Raw genomic sequence first — 21,750 nt, forward strand, 5'->3', positions numbered from 1 at the left:
AATGTTAGTACATAGTAAGACACTTAATATAAAGTGGGACCAATTAAATAGATAGATAATGTGGAACATTATATTTCTGTATCAAATAAATTAGTTCCATGTGCAATTTTGTGGTCTACTTGTAATGTGTCACCAAAAGATGGCAGCAATGCCAAATGTCTCTAACTTATTAATGCGTATTAGTTTGAGATGGACAAATCAACATAACATATAACCAACAAACTAGTTGATGTAATGTTTGATGTAATGTTTTATTTGTTAAAATGAATAATACTAATTTCACTATTGCTACCCTGAAACAATGTCACAGCCAAACAGTTGTGTTGTGTTCAGCCATGAAGTGCGCAATCCACAGAGAGCATTAAGCTGTGTATCTTCATTGAACAGCTGCTGCGTGCGCTCGGTGCACCTGATCCCGCGCGTCTCACGGGCGCAAACTCTGTCCAATAGCAACGCACGTCTCTGTGGAAGCCCCGCCCACACGCGCTCATTGAACTTTCATTATTTGCATCAAGCACCCGCATATCCACTTTTTCTTTCAAGCTCTTCGGTTCAACGGGGCACTTTCTGTCCGTCAAGATGCGCGACGCGCTCATGGGTTTGTGCATTGGGATTATACTGTTATTAAACAGCGGGTTTGTAGTAATGAGGAGGCAGGACTCGTCTTCAGCTCTTGGCAGTATTTTCCGTACGAGGTGCGCCGCCAGGTGCCTGAGCCTTCACAGCACGCGCATCGCTCTCTCTCCAAGACATTTCCAGGTAAGTAAGAAAAGAGTTGACAAGTAAATATTTATTGTGTGTTGTACTCAAATGTACTGAATCAGACAGTCCCTTGTAAATGAGTCAGTGCCTTTTACCCTGCCTTATTCATAAAACAATATGCATCATTATTACTAAACTTATATTGAACTTCATTTAACTAAACGTATATTATAAATCTTGATTTTTTTCACAACGGATACAGATTTTTTAGCTTTATTGTATTGCTTGTTATAATGTTATTTGTATTAGTAATATTAGCCTTTTTTTTTCTTCTGCTTTCGAATCAATAACCAGCAGGATTAAATTGAATGAAAAGCATATTTATTATTATTATTATTATTATTGTCAGTATATGTATGCAAAGTAGATTTGGGATCTAAATAGTCTTAAATTCATCAAAATGGCCAGGAAGAGTAGAGAATAAATGACTGTAAAAGTACAGAAATGATAAAAATAATATATTAAATAGCCTAAGTTACTTTTCCTTTCAACCTTTGATATTGGGTGCCATTTTTTTTTCTGTAAAAATATCATCAAATCGATTATAGGTTGATCTAATACTACTACTACTACTACTACTATAATAATAACAATACATTATTTATTAATTAAAACTCCAAATAGATCAGAGAACTCCAAATAGATCATTCAGTGGCTCTATTTGATAAAGAAATGTTTGTGTAAATGTACCATCACTCTAAACCTTAATCAGATGAACTAAAGATACTTTTTTTTAGTTAAATGACTATTATTTTTTTAGTGCTATAGCTTACCCAGTGAACACAAGCAAACTCACTCATCAGCTCATCCATTTCAAATTCCTAACCATTCACCCAGAGGAGTTCTATCTATAAACAAACAAATGCATAGAATTGGAAAACTGGAGACACAACTGTACAAATCTCTGCCAGCCTCAGTCTCAACACTGCGGTTGGGGTTTTCATTAGACGTTTTAAGTTACTTGCTTCTCTGTTTATGTTGGTTATGACAGACCATGGGAGGGTTTGGGGTGGGGGTGTAGAAGAGGAGTGTGTTTAGAGACTTCCTCTGTATATGTGTGTGTGTATGCCTTATATATTTATGTGTGTTTGTATCTGCGCAGAGGCATGTGGAGGGGGATCTTTGTGCGTGTGTCTGCACTTTTTGTCTGCTGTCAACAAACTCCCTTGTTACCGTGATTATATTCATCCTCATGTCCTTCCTGATCTTTATCATGAGTTTGCACCGACATCCGACCCAGAAACAGACAGCTAGATAGCCAAATTCATTTACAATTGTTTTGCGAACCTTTAGGAGGAATGATAGAAAAATTATGTAACACTGCAGGAATTTTGTTCAATGTATAATATTAAAAAAAGATGATTTAGTGAGTGTCAAACATTATTCAGCATCTTTTCTTGTTGTTTCATGAATAAGCTATACTATTCCACAATAATAACAACTTAAATATGTTTTTGACATAGGCTATATAATGCATTAACATGAGAAAACGTACTGAACCAATGCATGTAATTAAAAGCCCAATGCCCATTCAAAAGTCCCCGATACAAATCATCCGGATCTATTTACCCATTCAAATTAAATCATCTCCTATCTTCAAATGCCCTGTCTGCTCATCACAGTGACGGCCTTGTTGTTATCTAATCCAGACATCAGTGCAGAGGGAAGCTATGCATATCAGTCTCTTTTATCAAATGCTTTATTCTACAGCAAGCTGTCCATCTGGAGATGCTATCAAATTAGACACTGGTCTAGAAGCTCTTCATTGTCTCAGCACCGATTCCACAATGGGTTCAAAGCGTTCCAGAGCTCTCCGACTCAAACAGCAGCTAGTGTTCCTGAACAGCTGCTGTCATTCTGATGTCCGAGCAGGGAATAAACCAGAATGAATGCTTTTCATATCTGCTGATCATTGTCTTCGTGTCCACATCCCTAAAGCCCACTTACACTGTCTCCCGAGGGGGGAAGCCATTTTGGCAATTATCCCCCTTCCTCTAGTATCAAATGGAGACCAGGGTCATGGGTTAATTTAGACGGGCTGAGCTGAATGTCAAGTTATGTTGTGGCGAGGCATAACATCGAGCTATGAGGAGCTATCACTGATGATTAATGATTATGGGAAATTAGAGAGCATTTGATGTGGTTCAGAGAACGTCTGATCTGTCAGCGTTATGCAGACAGTTACGGGGAAATACACAAATCTTTCAGCTGTCTCAATATCCTGTTTGACTGCCATTGTTTTCTTTGATCATCAGTCTTTGCCTCACAATGTCTTAAGTTTTTCCCAGGAACCAATAGTTATTTTGAAGTATAGTTTTATTACTTCATTATATAAAAAATAATAGTATACAATTATTTAATACATTTAGGAATTGGTTAATGATGTGACACTTTTTTCTGCCCCATTCATTTATTCAAATAATCAATAAAACAATAAAAAAGAATACACTTGAATATTTATTATTAATATTATTATCATTATTATTTTTTAGGGGGACAAACATTTCAGGGTTATACAACAGTCCTGATATCATAAAAAGTGAAAAATCCTAATTAAAAGAAGGACATCATATAAAATGTGTCTGCCAAATGAAAGTCATGTGGAGCGACCAACGAAGTCTTGTGATCCAATCAATATGAAGAAACACACAGGAAAAAGAAACTTAGGAAATTATATCATAGAGAATTCAGAATTGAATTGTTTTTATAAATGACAAGACAAGGTTGTAAAATGTCATGTGGTGCAACTTCCCCCAAACATGTGATTATATTTATGAAGTGATTCATAATAATTGTTTAAAAATACGTTTTTACAAATACGCTAATACATGTGTTTCCACGCACACCAATGTGTAAGGAAATATATATATATTACTTTTTGGTTACATTACATGACATTTTAGAGTCATTAAATGTAAAATTTCTTGAAAATGTTATAAATGTTTATTAAAAAAAAAAACATACAAGACCAATATGAATACAAAGTAACACAAGTACGCTCTTATACGTTGTTTACCCAATAACAGTTATACATATACCTTTAGTAATGAGAATAGGTTTGTGTAGCTCTGATGTGAGCACATCCATTACGTGCATGTGAACTAACCATGCTAATGCTGCCGGCTTGATCCATTGATCCCACCACAGGCCAAAATAGATTTGTAGCACTATTCCCCACAGTGGCGTAGTTGCAAGATCTGGCAGCGATAATATTGTGGTTACTTTAGAGTCCCCACCATGTTCAATAAAATATACAGTGCATCAAAAAGGTTTTTGTCCTTTCTTTGTTTTTGTGCTATTCAATAACCATTATTCGGAAGACTGGCCAGGGGCGTTATCCTGTGGTCTGCCAATCAAATATCCTGCATAAGCTTAAAACAACTAGTTGTTATTCAGATAAGCAAAGCGCTGTGACGATTCCTGACACGCTACGGAACATTCCAAGATCTGCTATGCAAACAAGTTGTGTGATTCCAGGTGCTGATGAGTGATTTCTGATGTTTCTGTGCTCAGGTGCCCTGGCTAGTCTTTTTAATAAGGGAGGGGATGTAGACTGACTGTTCTGGTTTATGAGCAATTTCACATTACCGTAGTCAGGGCAGTGTTTTTTAAAAAAGAATAATGCGTTCATAATAGGAAATTTCCTTTTTAAAGCCTCTCTGCTCAGCAGGGGCACATTAAAATAACACGATTCAAATGAGCCTGTCTGATGTGACTGGTGATTACAGCATTCTGACACGCAATTCCATCTGTCTCTTCTGTCCGCAGAGTAATGGATCCCTTGGATGGTGTCAGAGCCATAAACAGTGTGCAAAGGTAATTTCTGTCAAAATTACACAGCATTTCACAGCAGCTTGACATAAAAGCCAACACAGATCTATCACTGTAAAGCATTGGTATGCCTGTGCACCTCCCGTAATGACATCATACATCATCGTAAAAGCTACTGTATTTGTCAGCTATCGCCTTGGACTATTATATCCATGCTAGCTTGTTGTCATACAGAAATGAGATTATGATTCACTAGCAAAGCTAGAGGTCACATCTGTAATGAGACTGATACAAATGGAGTAGAAAGGCTATGTGTTTTGATTCACATTAAATTATACAGCCGGTGTTATTTTTCTTTTTTCACTTCAAGGCAAAATGCTAATTTCAGTAAAGAACTCAACCCACTTTTCTTAATGAGGACATTAACATGCTCTAGCAGCCTAGTCATTAAATAACAATAATATGCCAGTAGCACAGGGGGAATTGAGCTGACATGTTGCCAATGCAGATTTTCCACACATTTCACTGTGGTATTATGTAAAGCTCCCTTTGATGTATTGTTCAAGAGGGCTGCTTTCCTTTCAATGCTCTGTGCTTGCATTCCTTTACATATCAACCAGCTATTGCAGTCCGCACAATGACAGTCTGCAGAAAATGTTCTTGAATGCACATCTGGACATTTTGAAATTTTTCAAAACAGTTCATGATTGTGCATGTTACAGTTAAGCGCCTAAGCAGACTTTTCATGGCTTGAGGGGCAGCTTTAAGGATTTGAGATCTTTAATGCATTGATGTATGTGTGCATATGGTTGGAAATGGTGCAGCACGTGTTTTCATATCACCCTTGGGGTGAGTTCACTGGAACAGCCAGGGTTTTGACCTCTCTTCTACGATCCATGAAAACATTTGGCCAACTGGTTCATAGATTTTTACTGCATTCTCCAGAGAGTTTCTTCATTGGCTTCAAACAAAGACAATACCTTTTAAACTCTTTCTTTTCATTATACAGGATCCATGCACATTCAGTTAGAAGTCCAAAAGCTTCAGGACAATGTGCTTTTAAAACTCTCTGTCAGTAATAATGTATTTAGTTATACTCTAACTAAATAATGCATGTAGTCTTGTCACCATGTAGCAGGAATGTGCAAAATTACATATTGTCATTATCAGTTAGTCTGTGGGTTTTCTGAGTGTGCAACTTTTCAGTAGGATAACTCACAAATTTTGAACAAATATATAAGCTAAAAATTAGGGATATCCAGTATAGGTTCAATTAAAAGCACAACACACTGTCAAAAATCATTTCCAAAAAAAACAAGAAAACTAAACAAAACAAACTTAATTTAATCCATCCCCTTGAAAGTATTGCAGTTTAAAATATTAATCCTGACCTATCCTTACAATGCAGACACATCTACATCAGTCTAAAGCAAAGTAAAGAGTCCCTCCATTATTTTTTTCCTTGATTAAATAAATAATCGTAATCTCTCGTTGAAATATGGCCCATGGGAATCATAGCTTTGATAAAGCTAAACTTGTTAATCAGTCTCTGTCCGGGATCTCTGAGGATAAGATGGACTACCTTGCATAACATCGGGGGTTTGCGCTGGAATTTTAGACTGTGTTCACTCCTGTTGGCTTTCATGCCACGTTCAGGTGGCCTCTAAACGTAACCAATTCTTCAATCTCACTACAAATTGTGCACATCTAATTAAAGAGCTGTATCATATCATATAACTGCATACAGTACGTACACAAAGCAGACTGCAGCTTTTGTTTTACTGACCTTGTTTACCATACATTCCAGAACTAGCATTTGCATTCAGCTTGTGCACACAAACATCCATTGATACTCCTAATAGAGTGTTTACCAACTAGACATGTGATTGAAAATGCCATCTTGGAACTAAAAATTAAGGCCGGGAACACAATAACTGCAAGCGTCCGTCGGGATCGTTTTTGCAGTGTGTTCCACATGTAGGCTCTCGTCAGGCTCACATCAGCGACAGCTTACCCGATTCAGCAGTGCACGAGAATTAAAGTGAAAGTGATGAAAGAGAGCAAGTAAGTCCGACGTAAGTAAGACGTCACAGACAGAAGGCTTATCTAATGTTATGTTATCCTACCCGAGCATTCCAAAACGCAAATATTTTCATAACAACATGAGCCGCTTAAAATGAAGAAAGTTATCACCATAACTGATATTCAAAATGGTAAGCAAGCGCTACGTTGTTTAAGTTTTGTATATATGCGTATATCTTGTACTGTATGTACTTGTTTCGGTTTCTCCTTTTGAATAGATGAAAATAGACTATTGATACCGGCTTATATAGACAGTTAATTCCTTACATGCAGGCGCAGAACGTACATGCTAGTTTGCAGTCGGCTGTAGTCTGACGCAGCCGACACAAGGCGACAACACCGTTGGTTTTCGTCTTCGCTAGTTCTTTGAAGTCGGCTTGGTTTGTCCCAGGCTTTAGATGTTCCTGCTCTGAAGCTAGTTAGCTTCCAAAGGCTGTTAACTTGATGCTTCTTGTTTAGGCTGTTTGCCTCAAATTGACTGTTAACCCAGTGGCCTCCGCTCATCGGCACATTTTGATTCATAATAACTATACTCAGACAGCACTTGGAAAGCTCTTCACTGAAGTACTCTTCAAAGCGATTAGCATGATAAAACTACACCAATTCCTCAGTTTTCAAACGACGTCTACAAAAATGTTAAAGTACACAGGCAGCCCTCAAATCAAAGATCTGCTCTTGAATATTATTATGCTTCTGCAGCACATGGCCTTTAGGCATTTGATATTCAAATGCCAGCGAAATAATTAGTGTGCCTTGACAGTTCTCTTAGCCTCTAGTTTAATTGCTGGTTCAAGTATTAGTGCTGTGGCACCAATGCAATTGCAAAACCGAGAGTGCCAGCAATTTTCATGACATGGGCAAGATTTCAATTACAGTTGCTCTACATAATTTGCTGAGGCTGGCAAAGTGAGTGTCTCAGTGGTAGATTAAACAACGCTTGGAAACTCCTTAAAGCAACTACAATTTGTCCAAATGTTGGGTCCAGACATGGGTGGGATTCTTGCATTCCGCCCAGCATTTAACACCCAAAGCATGCATTATCCAGACTCACTTACACCCTTAAAAATAAAGGGATTGTTCCCCTTATTCCAAAAGGGATTGTTTTTCTTCTTCTTTTTTCGCAGCGATGCCATAAAAGATCAATTTTTGGTTTCCCCAAAGAACCTTTTAGTGATCTGTAACCATTTTTTTTTTCTTAGAGTAAAGAATAACCTTTTTCTACTAGACGCATATACGCATATATTCGCATATATTCCAATAGAAAGGTTCTAAGGATGTTAAATGTTCTCTATGGAACCATCAATGCTACTAAAGAACCTTTATTTTTAAGAGTGTATGGAGGGAGCGGTCTCATATTTGACCATTTTATTCAAAAGAAACAGGTCTTATTTTTTTACGTAATGCTAAAAAGTTAAATATTTGAATAACTGTTTCCCGGTGTGTGTTATTTGTTCAAGGGCAGTGCATCTTAGCTGAACTGGAACTCACCCAAGGCTTCTTCTCAGCTCAATCTCCATGTCCGCAGCTCTTAAATAACCTTTATTTTGTACGGTGGAAGGGAATGCTTGATTTGAGACTGAAATGGGGCGGAAAACTAACTGGCGCTGGGGTATAATAAAGACACTGGGAGAGAGCGCTTTCATGGAGATTACAGGTGCCTCACGGACAAAAGCAGAGTGGGTTTGGAACAAGCCAAAAGGTTGTTTTAGAAAGGTGAAAGCGATTGGATTGAAATACTTTAAGTGATTTATAGCTTAGATCTATGCTGTGCTTTTTCCACCAACATGCAATGCATCATAAATGGCCGTTACACAAAGGGCCATTGAGTGCTGTATTTGAGAGACTGATAAATGAGACTAAGGTTGTGAATGTGGCATTCCTCAAAACAAGCTATTGTTTACAATGGTTGAGGTTTAAAGGTGAGGCTGAATGAAAATGTATAAAGAGGCCAATGAATCTACTTGTCATATAAGATATGAATAATATCTGATCATGATCAATTATAAAATATGTGGGTAGGAGGTAATTTCCCTGCATCGACTTCAGCATTGCACAAAAATGCATTACCTGCAGAGTATTGAGCGAGGAGACATGGGTGTTTATCAATAGACTGCATCATATATCACATCTATCACATATAATGCTGCATAATCAAGGTAGGACTCAATTTTTAAGGGTATTATTTGTTTTAAGACTAAATCTGATAGAAAATAATGAATGCCAAAGTTAATAATCATGTTAATAATTTATGTGTGGGTCAAGGACAAATAATGTGTCCGTGAAAACGAGTCTAGAATAAAGAAAAGGAAGCATTTTGAAAAACTTTTATACCATTTGCATCAAAAGTTTTAATTTAATAACTCAAAAGATTTAACGTTGTGTAACCTTCAAGTAAAATGTAAAAAGGTAATAAGTGACCCTGGATCACAAAACCAGTCTTATGTTGCACGGGTATATTTGTGGCAATAGCCAACAAAACATTGTATGGGTCAAAATGATAGATTTTTCTTTTATGCCAAAAATCATTAGGATATTAAGTAAATATCATGTTCCATGAAGATATTTTGTAAATTTCCCACCTTAAATATATAAAACATTTATTTTTGTGAATGGATGCAGCACAATCGCCAATAGAAATGGACAACTTTAAAGGCGATTTTCTCAATATTTCGATTTTTCTGTACCCTCAGATTCCAGATTTTCAATAGTTGTATCTCGGCCAAATATTGTCCTATCCTAACAAACCATACATCAATGGAAAGATTATGTATTCAGCTTTCAGATTATGTATACATCTCAATTTAAAAAAAAATACACATAAGACTGGTTTTGTGGTCCAGTGTCACATAAGTGAATGTACACATCCTAAAAAATATTTTACATTTTCAAAAAAAAAAAAATATTTATGAAAAAGTATATATTTTTTTACAAATTGGTATACATTTGTAGATAATTATTAATAAATAAATATCATTATGTTTTTTTTGATATTTTAAGGGAATTACTGGCCTTGGAACAAATATAATTTTCTGTTTTATTTATTTTTCCTGCAAATGGTTTTCCTGCAAATGGTTTTCCTGGTTGTGTGACTTTGTTGGTCGCTCAACATGACCTTGATTTTGCAGACAAAAGTCTTTTAATATTAAGCAGTGAAGCAGTTTTATTTAAATGTTTCTAAGAAGTAATAATAAAACAATATGCTATACTATTTAATTAAGTTTTCTTTTCAATGAAGGCATTATGCTTCATTATGATATTAAGAAGGAAGACATGAAGGAAGGATAAATAAATAAATAAATATGGAAGCAAGTAAATAAATAGTCACATGTATTTACACACACGTCTATATAGATTGTTTCAAAGAAGCTTTACAGTGAACTGGGGAAGCAGTGTCAGTGTTGCAATATTCTTCAGTAAGGAAACAATACATTTGGTAATCTCTCAATTAAAACATTCATTTCAATAAAGCAGCTTAACGGGAGACAATGGTGTCATTATTTTAGCTCAATTCAATTTACTTATTTTGTGATCTGTTGATTTTATTTATAAGTATTAATATATTAAATGAAAATAAAAAGATAAATGAATAGATCTGGACACACTAATGCAGTTTATTCACCAGTCATTTAATACAAATTTCTTCATGTACTACACCTATTGCAAATGATGAACAGTAAACTTTAGTACTGTACAAACTGTATTGTAAGTTAATTAATCTTCAATTATACAATGCTTGTTTTATTAAATGTGGCATAATGCAGTGTGCATGATGAGTTGATATTTTCGTGCATGGGAAATAGAAGCAGGCAAAGCATAATTCTCTCAGCTGCACATGCGACTCTGAGACAGCGTTTCGTGTGTTAGAGCACACAAGCTTCAGGCGATCTCAGCAGGGCTCTGGCCATTCTGAGCTCCATAAAACTGCCTCCTCTGCCGCCTCTAACTGCCCCTGTGCCTCTTCCATTATTCATAGTTTCCGACGACTGCACCACCCCAAGCCCGCGCCGTCTTTAAAAGGTGTGCATTTTTACTGCCCTCCCAGATAAATGTGTTTCCCACTCTCATTCTTACTCAGAAACATTGCCCCAGGATAACCTCAGTTTCCCCAACACAAACACACATATATTAACAATTTACACAAACACGCGCACACACACACACACACACACACACACACACACACACACACACACACACACACACACACACACACACACACACACACACACACACACACACACACACACACACACACACACACACACACACACACACACACACACACACACACACACTAACAGAAATGTGCCTCAACCTTATCGTTTCCTCCTGATACTAAATCCCTGGATTAACAAGCATTTTAATACGAAACTTTCTAACTGACGTCTGCAGAATCTTTCCTTCTTAAGGAAGTGTACGTTTTTCCCAAGCTGGTGGTAAAGGTCCATTCATGCTGTTCTGAAAATGGGACCATTGGAGTAAAGACAGCTCCTAGATCAGCATAATGTGTAATGTTCACATCTCTTCCCAGCATTCTCCTGCAGCGCAATGTTTAGCCCCAGCACCATAGTGACCGCTGTGTCTCATCATGGCATGAAATTGGAAATGCGAATTCCCCAGAGGCAGCCACGCTCACTCATGCAAGGAATTGAAGTGTCAATTTTAAGGAAAGGAGAATAGAAGATGAGAGAGCGAGGGAACGAAGAGAAAGAGCCAGGGAGAAAGTCAGGTGTAGACAATAAAAGGAAAGAATTTTGGCATGTGATTTAAGTGCTGAATGCAAATGTCAGTGATCAGAATACATTCAGGGATCTCTCCGCTGACTTTTCCAAGTTGCAGAGAAGGTAATGACAGACTCTGCTGACAAATCAGCAGAAACAAACTATTCAAAACTAGGGCTGTCATTATATCAGATTTTCACTAAGCAAGTATTGTGGCATAAATAATTCACAATAACGATAATATCGAGCTCCCTTTCGAGGGAACTTGTGCTGCATGAAAGCGTCTGAAGCATGTGTGAAACTAGTCCAATCTTAATGGTTCTGCGTCATGACGTGGCATGTTAAGGCATACATGGAAGCTACAAAGGGACGCTGACACACAACAGAGTTAGCTTCTGGCCAGGCCTGCATCCACATCCACCAAGGCGGCATCTCAGGTCGTGGGGATTGCAGATGGAGCTAGCAGAGGCACTCGACACTTCGGCAGTCTCTCAGTCCTCATCGTTGCAGCTCCGATGCTCCAGATCGCGACGCAGAATCGCGTGAGATGGTGGAAGTGGATTTGTTCGCATCTCAGGAGACGACCCATTGTCCACTGTAGTTCTGCCTCTCTCAGAACCAGGCTGCGCCTGTACGCATTTCCCCCAATCGTTCTGCTCCCGGGAGTTCTGGAGAGGGTCCGTTGGAACTGGGTCAGTCTACTCTTAGTAGCCCTGTTCTGGCCAGCCCAAGTGTGGTTCTCGGACATCATATCACTCCTGGCAGGCCCTCCGTGGGAGATTCCCCTCAGGAGAGACCTGCTTTCTCAGGTCGGGGGCTCGAGGCTATACTCAACTCCAGAGCTCCATCCACGAGGAGACTGTATGGCCTAAAATGGAATGTTTTCACTGTTTGGTGTAGAAAGTGTGGGTTTGACCCAGTTAACTGCCCGGTGGCTTCAGCGCTGGAGTTCCTCCAAGGTCTCTTCTCTGCTAGTCTTACCCCATCCACATCTAATGTGGCACACTCTACGGTTCTTTAGGCTTTCCATTCTCCACCATATGTGTTGGCGGAAGAGGAGAGACTTCATTTACACTGCCCTGTCAGAGCTCTAGAGTTTTATGTTCAGAAGTCTTCTCAGTGGAGGAAGTCAGACCAATTGTTAGTATGTATTGGGTCGCCCAGGAAGGGATCCCCGGCCTCTAAGCAAACGATCAGCAATTGGATCATTCATGCTGTCTCTCTGGCCTACCAGGTGCGTGGTTTGCCTTCCCCTCTGGCCTTAAGGGCTTAAGAAGCGTGGCATCTTCTAAAGCCCTTCTTTCGAGGGCCTTCCTTCAAGAGATTTGTGTTGCTACAGGCTGGGCTCCCCGCATACTTTTTAATGAGGTTCTATAGTCTGCACCTTCCTTCCACGCTGGGCACATGAGTGCTCTCGTCCTAAATTGTGCCTGGACAGTTTCACACTAGGACAGGCATGTGTTGGTGTGGCAAAGTGGGTACTCGTTCCCTAAACGAGTCATTTTTGTCATTTTTTTTGGCCAATGAATCACATTTTAAAAATTATTTTAGGGAGGTGAAGAGAGAATCTTTCACATACTGTATGTACTGTTACCGTAAAAAGTATACAAACATATCTTACTGTTTATCTGCACTTAATGCAGAATGGGGTGTCTGGCTAATCATTTAGTGTGTTTTTATTTTATTTATTTTTTTATGACAGGTGGAAACCAGCGTTAAGATGATCCTTCTATGTTGGAATGTAAACCAGATAGTTGCCTGGGCTAGATTATTTATAGTAATATTGTATGTGTAGCATTAAAGATACATTAGGTAACTTTTGGCCTTCAATTGGTTGAAGCAAAAAAACTACATTGTTTTGGTCATTTTGTGAGTTGAGCTTTAGCTCCTTTATTCTGTGCAGATGAATCTCATGGTTTAAGGTGCACAGCTGTGCTCATGGTTACAGATGTGTGCCTTATAAGTGTGAATGTCACTAACTACATCACTATCTACTCTCCCAAAAACAAACAGTGGATATCTGAAAATTCTCTTATGAGCGGTTAAGTAGCTTATGACTCATTGAAATCAGTTGTTTTAAAACAATGTTAAAAAAGATTGGCAACGCTGACACTAGGCACAATGATTGCTTTTCATATCACATAATGGTGAAAACAATATCTTGGCAATGTTTTTGCTTGCAAACTCTTCCAATTTGAGGTACAGTTGTTGTAGCTTCAATCTACTTCAACTGCATATACTGTAGTAGTAGCTAGGCCTTCTTTCCTCTATTAAGGGATATGGTGTAAACATGCACAGTTTCTCGGGAAATCTGTCCCGATAACAGTACTCTAAAATATAAATAATTATTATAGGCTTACCATTGTAATGTAGGGTAAGACAAAAGCACGGTTTGTAAGGTTTTGTGATGTATTAACTTGTTAATTTTGAACTAATAAAGTTACTAACATAATATAGTTATGACATGATATCAGTATTTATTAATTTTTTTCATATGATAGTTATCATTAATATCTGTATATTGTAACATCCCAACTCAAAGCAAATGCTTTTGACTTTAACATATTTGGCTATGATTGTTTAAAAAAAAAGAAAAAAAAAAGAAAGATACCAGAGTCATTTGAGACTGCTTGCTGATACTAAAACTTCTGCTGTCTGTTCACAGTGCCTGGAGCCATGCAAAGACTCCTGGGAGTTGAAAGACGGACCTTGTCGAGATTTATGTGAGGTATAGACCGCAGCATTCTTAACAGATCTAGTAGTTTCTGGGATGTGTTCTTAACAAGAAAAAAAATCTAATACAAAATGGCTGACCTTGATGTTCTGGTTTTCCAAATATTAATCCTCCATTGTTTTTCTTGACAGACTTGGCTACCATATATGTGGTCTACTATTGTTTAAAATGATAATGTTCTGCTCTGATCTTCTTTTTAAACAGTCTTAGAATCTCTTTGAACATTTCCATTTGGTCTTGAATCCTGTTTCTGTGGATTCTCTACATTTTAAAACTCTTGGCCTAGAAACATCTAGCTTTTCCTGTTTCTTTGGCTATAAATGCAATGTTGAGGGCAATGGGGACTTAAAACAATGATTATTGTTCTTTCATTTGCCAGCACTGATCAGGACCTTCATCAATCATTGTAGACTTATATAAGAGTAAGAAACATTAAATCATTCACAACTCATGTAAATGCGAAATGTTATAATCATCTTGTTTTGAACATAGTGCCAAAAGCAAGAAAAGCCATTCTCTGAAGCCAGCTGAAAAACAATATACACCTTTCATATAGGCTTAAACTACACATGAACATATAGGGCCCTATCTTGCACTCAGCACAACTGAATTTGTACACCGCATGTATCATTCCTATTTTGCACCCGACGCACAGCTGACTTTTCCCTTCACAGACGCACGTCGGTAAATTAGGGAATGAACTTGCGCTCCCGGGGGCGGTTCAGCGAAAAGAGGAGGCGTGTTCTGGCGCAAACGTTCCCTGTGCTATTTTGCAGTTCCAGAAAACAGTTCCGCAGACCAGGAAAAACCTAGTCTAAAGTCAGTGGCGCATTATTCAGATGCTATTTTAAGGGCGCATGCTTGGCCATAATGTAGCGTGTGCACAACGCGCATACACTTTGCTTCTATCATCTACACAGAAGCAGCAGTTCACATTTTTGCAAACCATACATAATTACAAGGAAAAATATTCCACATGAGGGAAATCATTGTGGTGTCCATGAAGATGTGAAAAAAATAGGCAAAAATCTAGCTTACACATTTACCATAATTATTATACGGCTGTTTAACTGAAGCTAATTTGGGTGGGTTTCTCCCATCCCCATACAATGTCACTTCTCTGCCTTTTACGGCCCTGATGAGAACGTTGGTCTCCTCGGCTGTGAACTGCTCCTGGCGTGCGCCTGGCAAATCCACCATTATAATAGCAATCCGCCATGGAACAAACACGCCTTCTCTTAAAGGGATTGTGAGATGACGCTCTGATTGGTTTATTTCACGTTACGCCCAAACCACACCTATGAGTAATGTAGCTACTTCAGACCAACCCATTTTAGATTTGTGTTGGGCGCAAGAGTCATTTATCCCGCCGGTAAAATAGCAACAGCGCCCAAGAAGACCCGCCCACAAAGTTACTTGCGTTTCGCGTTTGATACTTGCGCTTCAGATCGTTAAAATAGGGCCCATACAGTTTTATGCAGAACTTATCCTAGATCATATTATTTCCCTGAAATAAATAAAACTTATAGTATGGTCACATACTTATTACATTTTCAGTAATATAACTGTTTCATTATAATAATAATCTGGGATAGGCTCCATAATCCCTGCCCTACAAAGGACAAGGGGTTTGGATGGATGGATGAACATTTTGAACATATTATTATATTATATTATATTATATTATATTATATTATATTATATTATATTATATTATATTATATTATATTATATTATACAGTTCTCGAATCTGATTGGCTGAGAGCCTTTTCAAGCCGTGCATTATTCACCCAGTATCAGCACTCTAACTGTTTCACCGTTTGTATCACTCCGCTTGCGGTGACTGTCATGGCGGTCCACTGTATTTAAAAAAAAATACTACTGTTGTTGTGTCACGAAATGTAGTTTTAAGAGTTTTTAGGCGCGAATGTAGTTATTTAGACCTCAAATATGCGACTAATTTATAATCATAGCCCCTTTTTTACAATATGTTTAGACGCTTTCGCTTTTCATGAATTTATAATTTTTCCATGATTTATTTAACTATTATATACAAAAAATGTGCGTATAAAGTGCAACGTTTCATAAATCAATGTTTCAAATGGTTAGAGAATGAGACCAAAAGTGTGTTTTAAAAATCCATAGACAAATTAATGTCACATAAATGAATTGTTAGAATCTATAAGCTATGAGTTACAGGTGTTAAACTTTGGTCCTGTACACTATGACATCTCCTCAGCATGCGTTTCCCAAGCGTCATGGGGAGTGTGTGACGAGCTGTGAGTTCCTGCGATCAGTGATGGTGGTGAAACAGGGTGACTGTCCACCACCAGAAAGAGCCAGCGGGTTTGCAGCTGCCTGTGTGGAAGGATGTGAGGAAGATGGAGAGTGTTCAGCCCAGAAGAAATGCTGCCCAAACGGCTGTGGACACACATGCCAGTCACCTAAGAACCTCTACAGGGGTAAGACCTGCTACTTAACCTGATGGTAAACAGCTGGTTTAACCCCGTTAACCAATTCATTTTTAACCTCAGCTGTGGTCGATACCAACTGATAACTGCTTTTTTCATTTTAATCCTTTCACCTGGAATGCCTAGCTTATTAATTAAAAACCAATAAGCAATTAAATAGTTAAAAATATATTTAAACTTCATCATGCATATAGGGCAATGGTTCTCTACCAGGGGTCTGGGGCCCACTAAGGGGCCTCACCAAACTTCTTGGGGGGCCCCAGTAAGTCTTAATATTATTTAAATGTAGTTATATTATATTAATCTTAATTAAAATGCTAAAAATAAATAAATAAATACAAATAAAGATGTTAACCAGGGGCCTGTACCATGAAGCCGGTTTAGGTGGCTAGCCAGCTATGTTTCAGTTAAGTTTCCGCCAACCCTGGGTTTTAGGTACTATGAAAGTAGCTTGGCTTGAATCGGTGTTCGTTGCCATGGTATCTTACGCTGCACGGCTAACCTGCTCCGGGGCAGGTTATGTTCTGGATTCAAGATCTCAGACTGAAGTTTGACCAATCAGCTGAGAGCAAAGAAACATAGGTGACGTAACTTATTCCCAGTGTCTGTTGCAATGACTTCACCTTTTCTTCCAAATCCTGTGACATCTCAGCGCAAATTGTTTGACGAGCACTTCGTAGAGAAAGAGTTTTTAGCCAGACAAAATCCCCTTGCCTTTCCTGATAGTTATTTGTATGAAAGATACAGATTTTCCGCGGAAGGAATGTCTTATCTTTACGAACTTCTTGAGCCGCACATAAAGAATTTAACACATCGAATTCATGCACTTACTGTACCGCAAATATTGCGTTACGTTTTTTTTGTTGCAAGTGGTACATTCCTGCACGGTGGGTGACGCACAGAAGCTAGGGGAAAACACGGTTTGTCGAACCATTCGTAAGGTGGTCCTCGCTCTGCAGGAGTACATGAATAGTTTCATTAATAGTGTTCCCCGGACATTTATCGGCCATGTCCATAAAAGAGGGCTTTTATAAAATTGCCGGTAAGATATATTGATAGGGTGACATCACATGAACACATTTTATTTTATTTTTTCAAAAAGCAAATTGCACAAATGTACTATACAATATAATACATGTTAAGAATTATTTAAAATCTTTATTATTATTCTGTTAATCTTATGATAGGATTCCCTAGCTTTCTTAGTAGTACAAATACGTTCTATATTTATGTAAAATTATGTATATGTATGTAGCCTATGTGTAATATAGCCTATAGCCTATTTTTATAATATATAAAAAATGTGCATGTATCATTTTTTATATATTATAAAAATAGGCTATAGGCTATATTACACATATAGGCTACACATACATACATCATTTTACATAAATATAGAACGTATTTGTTTAACTTACACATTAACAATCAGCAATCTTTCTCCAACAGTCTTCTCTTGCTTTGGCAGCAGAGACCGTATTGTTTCGAGCTTGAAATACATATTTAAATTCATCGTAATTCTGAATGATTATCTCTTGCTCCTCCGCGGGAAAATATATCGCTCACGCTCTACCCGCGATTGGTTGTTCAGTGTCGACGTCACTCTTTTATGTGCACGCGCGCGTGGAGTAATCATAGCTTGAGGATCAAAGCCTGAGTTGACAGAGAAAGTTGATGAGCTGCATCATGGTACCAATAAAGCCTGATTGCATCGGTTTGGTTTTGTCAACTCAAAACTAATCCTGTAACCCCGAGTTTGTTCAGCTACCTTCATGGTACAGGCCCCTGACATTATATTTTTGAGTTGTTTTATTTTGATTACAACAGAAGTACCAGAAGTACCATTATCAGTTTAGATAGAAGAGCCTTCAAATATTGTCTTGGACAAAGGGGGGCATTGGAGTCAAAAAGGTTGAGAAGCAAATAGAACACAACAATCATACATATTTGTTCTGAAAACTAAAGCAAGTATGAATAATACATTATACTTGAGAGACTACTATACAACTATAGAACAAAGGCATTTCCAGATTGTTCTCTTAATTTTAGATTTCTTTTCTATTCTATTCTATTCTCTTGATCTTTAGGTGCTCCTCTAAAGCCCAGGAAGGAGCTGGTCTTTGAGGAGCTGGAGTCTGGTGTGCTGGAAGTGCGCTGGTCCTCCAAGTTTAATGTGTCAGCGGAGCCGGTGCTGAACGTTCTTCAGAGGAGGTGGAACTATGGCATCCACCCCAGTGAGGATGGAGCCACTGAGTGGCAAGTGGTGGCACGGGTAAGTGTGAAATCCATATATAATATAATATAATATAATATAATATAATATAATATAATATAATATAATATAATATAATATAATATAATATAATATAATATACAGTACTCAACATTTGAAGTGGATCAAAAAAGTTAATCAAAGTTGTCCTAAGACAAGAACGGGTATTGTTAAAAATTCATGTATAACTTTAATGAAAGGTTTTAATCCACTTCAAATGTTGACTACTGTAATATGTGACCCTGGACCACAAAACCAGTCTTATGGGTAATTTTTTTTAAATTGAGATTTACACAACATCTGAAAGCTGAATACATAATCTTTCCATTGATGTATGCTTTGTTAGGATAGGACAATATTTGGCCGAGATACAACTATTTGAAAATATGGAATCTGATGGTACAGAAAAATCTAAATATTGAGAAAATCGCCTTTTAAGTTGTCCATTTCTATTGGCGATAGTGCTGCATCCATTCACAAAAATAAATGTTTTATATATTTAAGGTGGGAAATTTACAAAATATCTTCATGGAACATGATCTTTACTTAATATCCTAATGATTTTTGGCATAAAAGAAAAATCTATAATTTTGACCCATACAATGTTTTGTTGGCTATTGCCACAAATATACCCGTGCAACATAAGACTGGTTTTGTGATCCAGGGTCACATATAATAATATTTGCAACCATAAACATCATAACAAAGTTTGTAAATACATTAATATGATGTAGGCCAGACATAAAATGAAATGATTAACTTCACTTGGGATACTTGAAGTATGATATGTTCAGTCAGTAATTCTTCCTTGACTCCCTTCAGTGATTTATATGCTCACTCCTACGCTCATTCATCTGTGGTTCTGTACTGTAGACATCAGAAGAGCGTGTGTGGTTGACAGACATTCGACCCGGTCGCTGGTACCAGTTTAGAGTGGCAGCGGTCAATGTTCATGGAACAAGAGGATACACCACCCCCAGCAGACACTTCAGATCCTCTAAAGGTTGGATCAAGAGACTGTAATCTAATGGGGATTCTAATGGGGATTTTAGGAGAATAATAATAATAGTAATAGCATTTATTATTCTTTCTCATATTATTTAGATTAGACGTTATTATCCGAAATGTCTATACTGTACTGTTTTTGTACCGTAAGTTTTATTTCTTTATTTCACCCCATCTCAGATCCTGCCCCTCCCCCGGCTCCATCTGAACTTCATGTCAGCGACATGACCTTTGGTGCGGATCGCTCTGTGTCTGTCCGCCTCAGCTGGAGCATGTCTGCAGATTTAGACATTCCTGTTAACCATTACAAACTCTCCTGGAGCTGGTCTGACCACACAATGCCACCCAAACTCAAAAGGAGACAGACTGCAAATGGGGTAATTCTGACTTCCCCATGCCTCTGCACATTCTCTTTTTCTCTCAGTCTTTCACTATTTAATTTTCTCATACACTGGATTGTTCCCAAACCCCTCAAGGGTTAAGCTTCCCAGCCCCTTATTTCAGCAAGCCACAACAAATTAGATATCTTAGTGCAAATAAGTGCAAGATAAACAACTCAGGATTGGGCCTTTGATCGCACCAAGCCCTAAATTTGAGGGCTTCAGACACCAAACTAGGGTGGTACAGCATTGCATCACCGCTCTTGGCAAATGCAAACATTTCTGGGTGCCATTTGATATACAGCCAAAAACAGCATATCAATTCTAGTTGTCTCGAGAAAAGGAAATCTCTCAATAACAGCTGAATTGTTTTTCTTTGAATGAGATCATGTTGAAGGGTTTATTTTTTCCTCCTTTAGCAATCCAAGAGATGGCAGTTGTGCCTTTATATTTTTGAAGACTTTGTCAGCTGAGGGACACTTTCCTCAGAAAACTGAGGAAATTGATTTTAAACAGATTACTGCTTCAGATTTGATTTTAAACAGATTACTCTTATGCACAATGATTATAAGAACACAATCTGCATACAAATTCTGATAACATTGAATTTGGGAATTCTCTATTGCTATGATTTATGTGATTAATAGTAGTTTTATTATTAACATGTGACTCAGCTACAATATCAGATCACATGTTATTGGATTAAAGCAGGGGAATCTAATATGGCCCGTGTGATATTTTGGAGAAAACTTGCAACTGAAATATGCTGAAAACATTTGTATTCATTTATTTTATTGGTATGATATTTCTAAAATATTTTATTATCTACAGCAGTTGTATATTATACACTATGGGGTTGGTACAATTGTTCACAATTATTTTGAAAGAGGATTGATTCTTCACACAGGAGAGGATGTTCACCAAAGCTGCATTTGACCTTTTTGATCAAAAATACAGTATAATATTGTGACATGTTTTGTATCAGTGTACCAGTCTTTACTGTCACTTTTGATCAATTTATTGCAGATTTGCTCACTAAAAGTATATATATATATTTTTTTTTAAGACTTCTATCCACAAACCTTTGAATGGTAGTTTTCATATTTAATTAATAATGGCATTCAGCACTTCAGAATCTTGTTGAAACTAAATCTATGAGTGACTCTTTCCCAGGGGACCCACTTCATTTTCACTCTTTGACATTTGTCAGAGATGCTCACAGCAATAATGGACCATATATAATGAAAGATGTTTAGTGGCAAAAAATTATTAGATACATATAATGCACTAATACTGATTTGATGCTGATGCCGTAAATTGAAATGAGCCCAACACTCTTTATTGACATCTAACCTTTAACGTCCACGGTACCTATCCATTGCAAAAAAGGTTCTTTATAGTAGAAAAAAAGTTCATCAGATCATTCAAATGTTCTTCACACTAAGATAAATAATAGTTCTTTTTAGAAGTGATGGCCTAACTTAATTTTCATGTTCATGTTCAGTTATGCTTCCAGAGGCTTATTAAATCTACTTAAGTTATCCAGGTCAGA

The 21,750-nt window shown here is 37.6% G+C and overlaps 1 protein-coding gene across 2 annotated transcripts in view; it reads left to right on the forward strand.

Moving 5' to 3' along the window:
* Positions 1 to 488: 488 nt before the first annotated feature.
* anos1a (anosmin 1a) overlaps positions 489 to 21,750 on the forward strand; it is a 33,873-nt gene continuing 12,611 nt past the window's right edge. Inside the window, exons 1-7 of one of the 2 annotated variants that reach the window (XM_082164025.1) lie at positions 489 to 759; positions 4,531 to 4,578; positions 14,002 to 14,064; positions 16,310 to 16,532; positions 18,629 to 18,813; positions 19,687 to 19,816; positions 19,999 to 20,195. In XM_082164025.1, coding sequence (XP_082020151.1) covers positions 580 to 759; positions 4,531 to 4,578; positions 14,002 to 14,064; positions 16,310 to 16,532; positions 18,629 to 18,813; positions 19,687 to 19,816; positions 19,999 to 20,195 — 1,026 coding nt within the window. In that variant the 5' untranslated portion in view covers positions 489 to 579. The remainder of the gene's footprint in view (positions 760 to 4,530; positions 4,579 to 14,001; positions 14,065 to 16,309; positions 16,533 to 18,628; positions 18,814 to 19,686; positions 19,817 to 19,998; positions 20,196 to 21,750) is intronic. The other variant, XM_082164024.1, reaches the window with a different exon arrangement.

Source organism: Leuciscus leuciscus, assembly GCF_965113295.1.
Source record: "Leuciscus leuciscus genome assembly, chromosome: 3".
In the NCBI taxonomy this organism is placed as follows: Eukaryota; Metazoa; Chordata; class Actinopteri; order Cypriniformes; family Leuciscidae; genus Leuciscus; species Leuciscus leuciscus.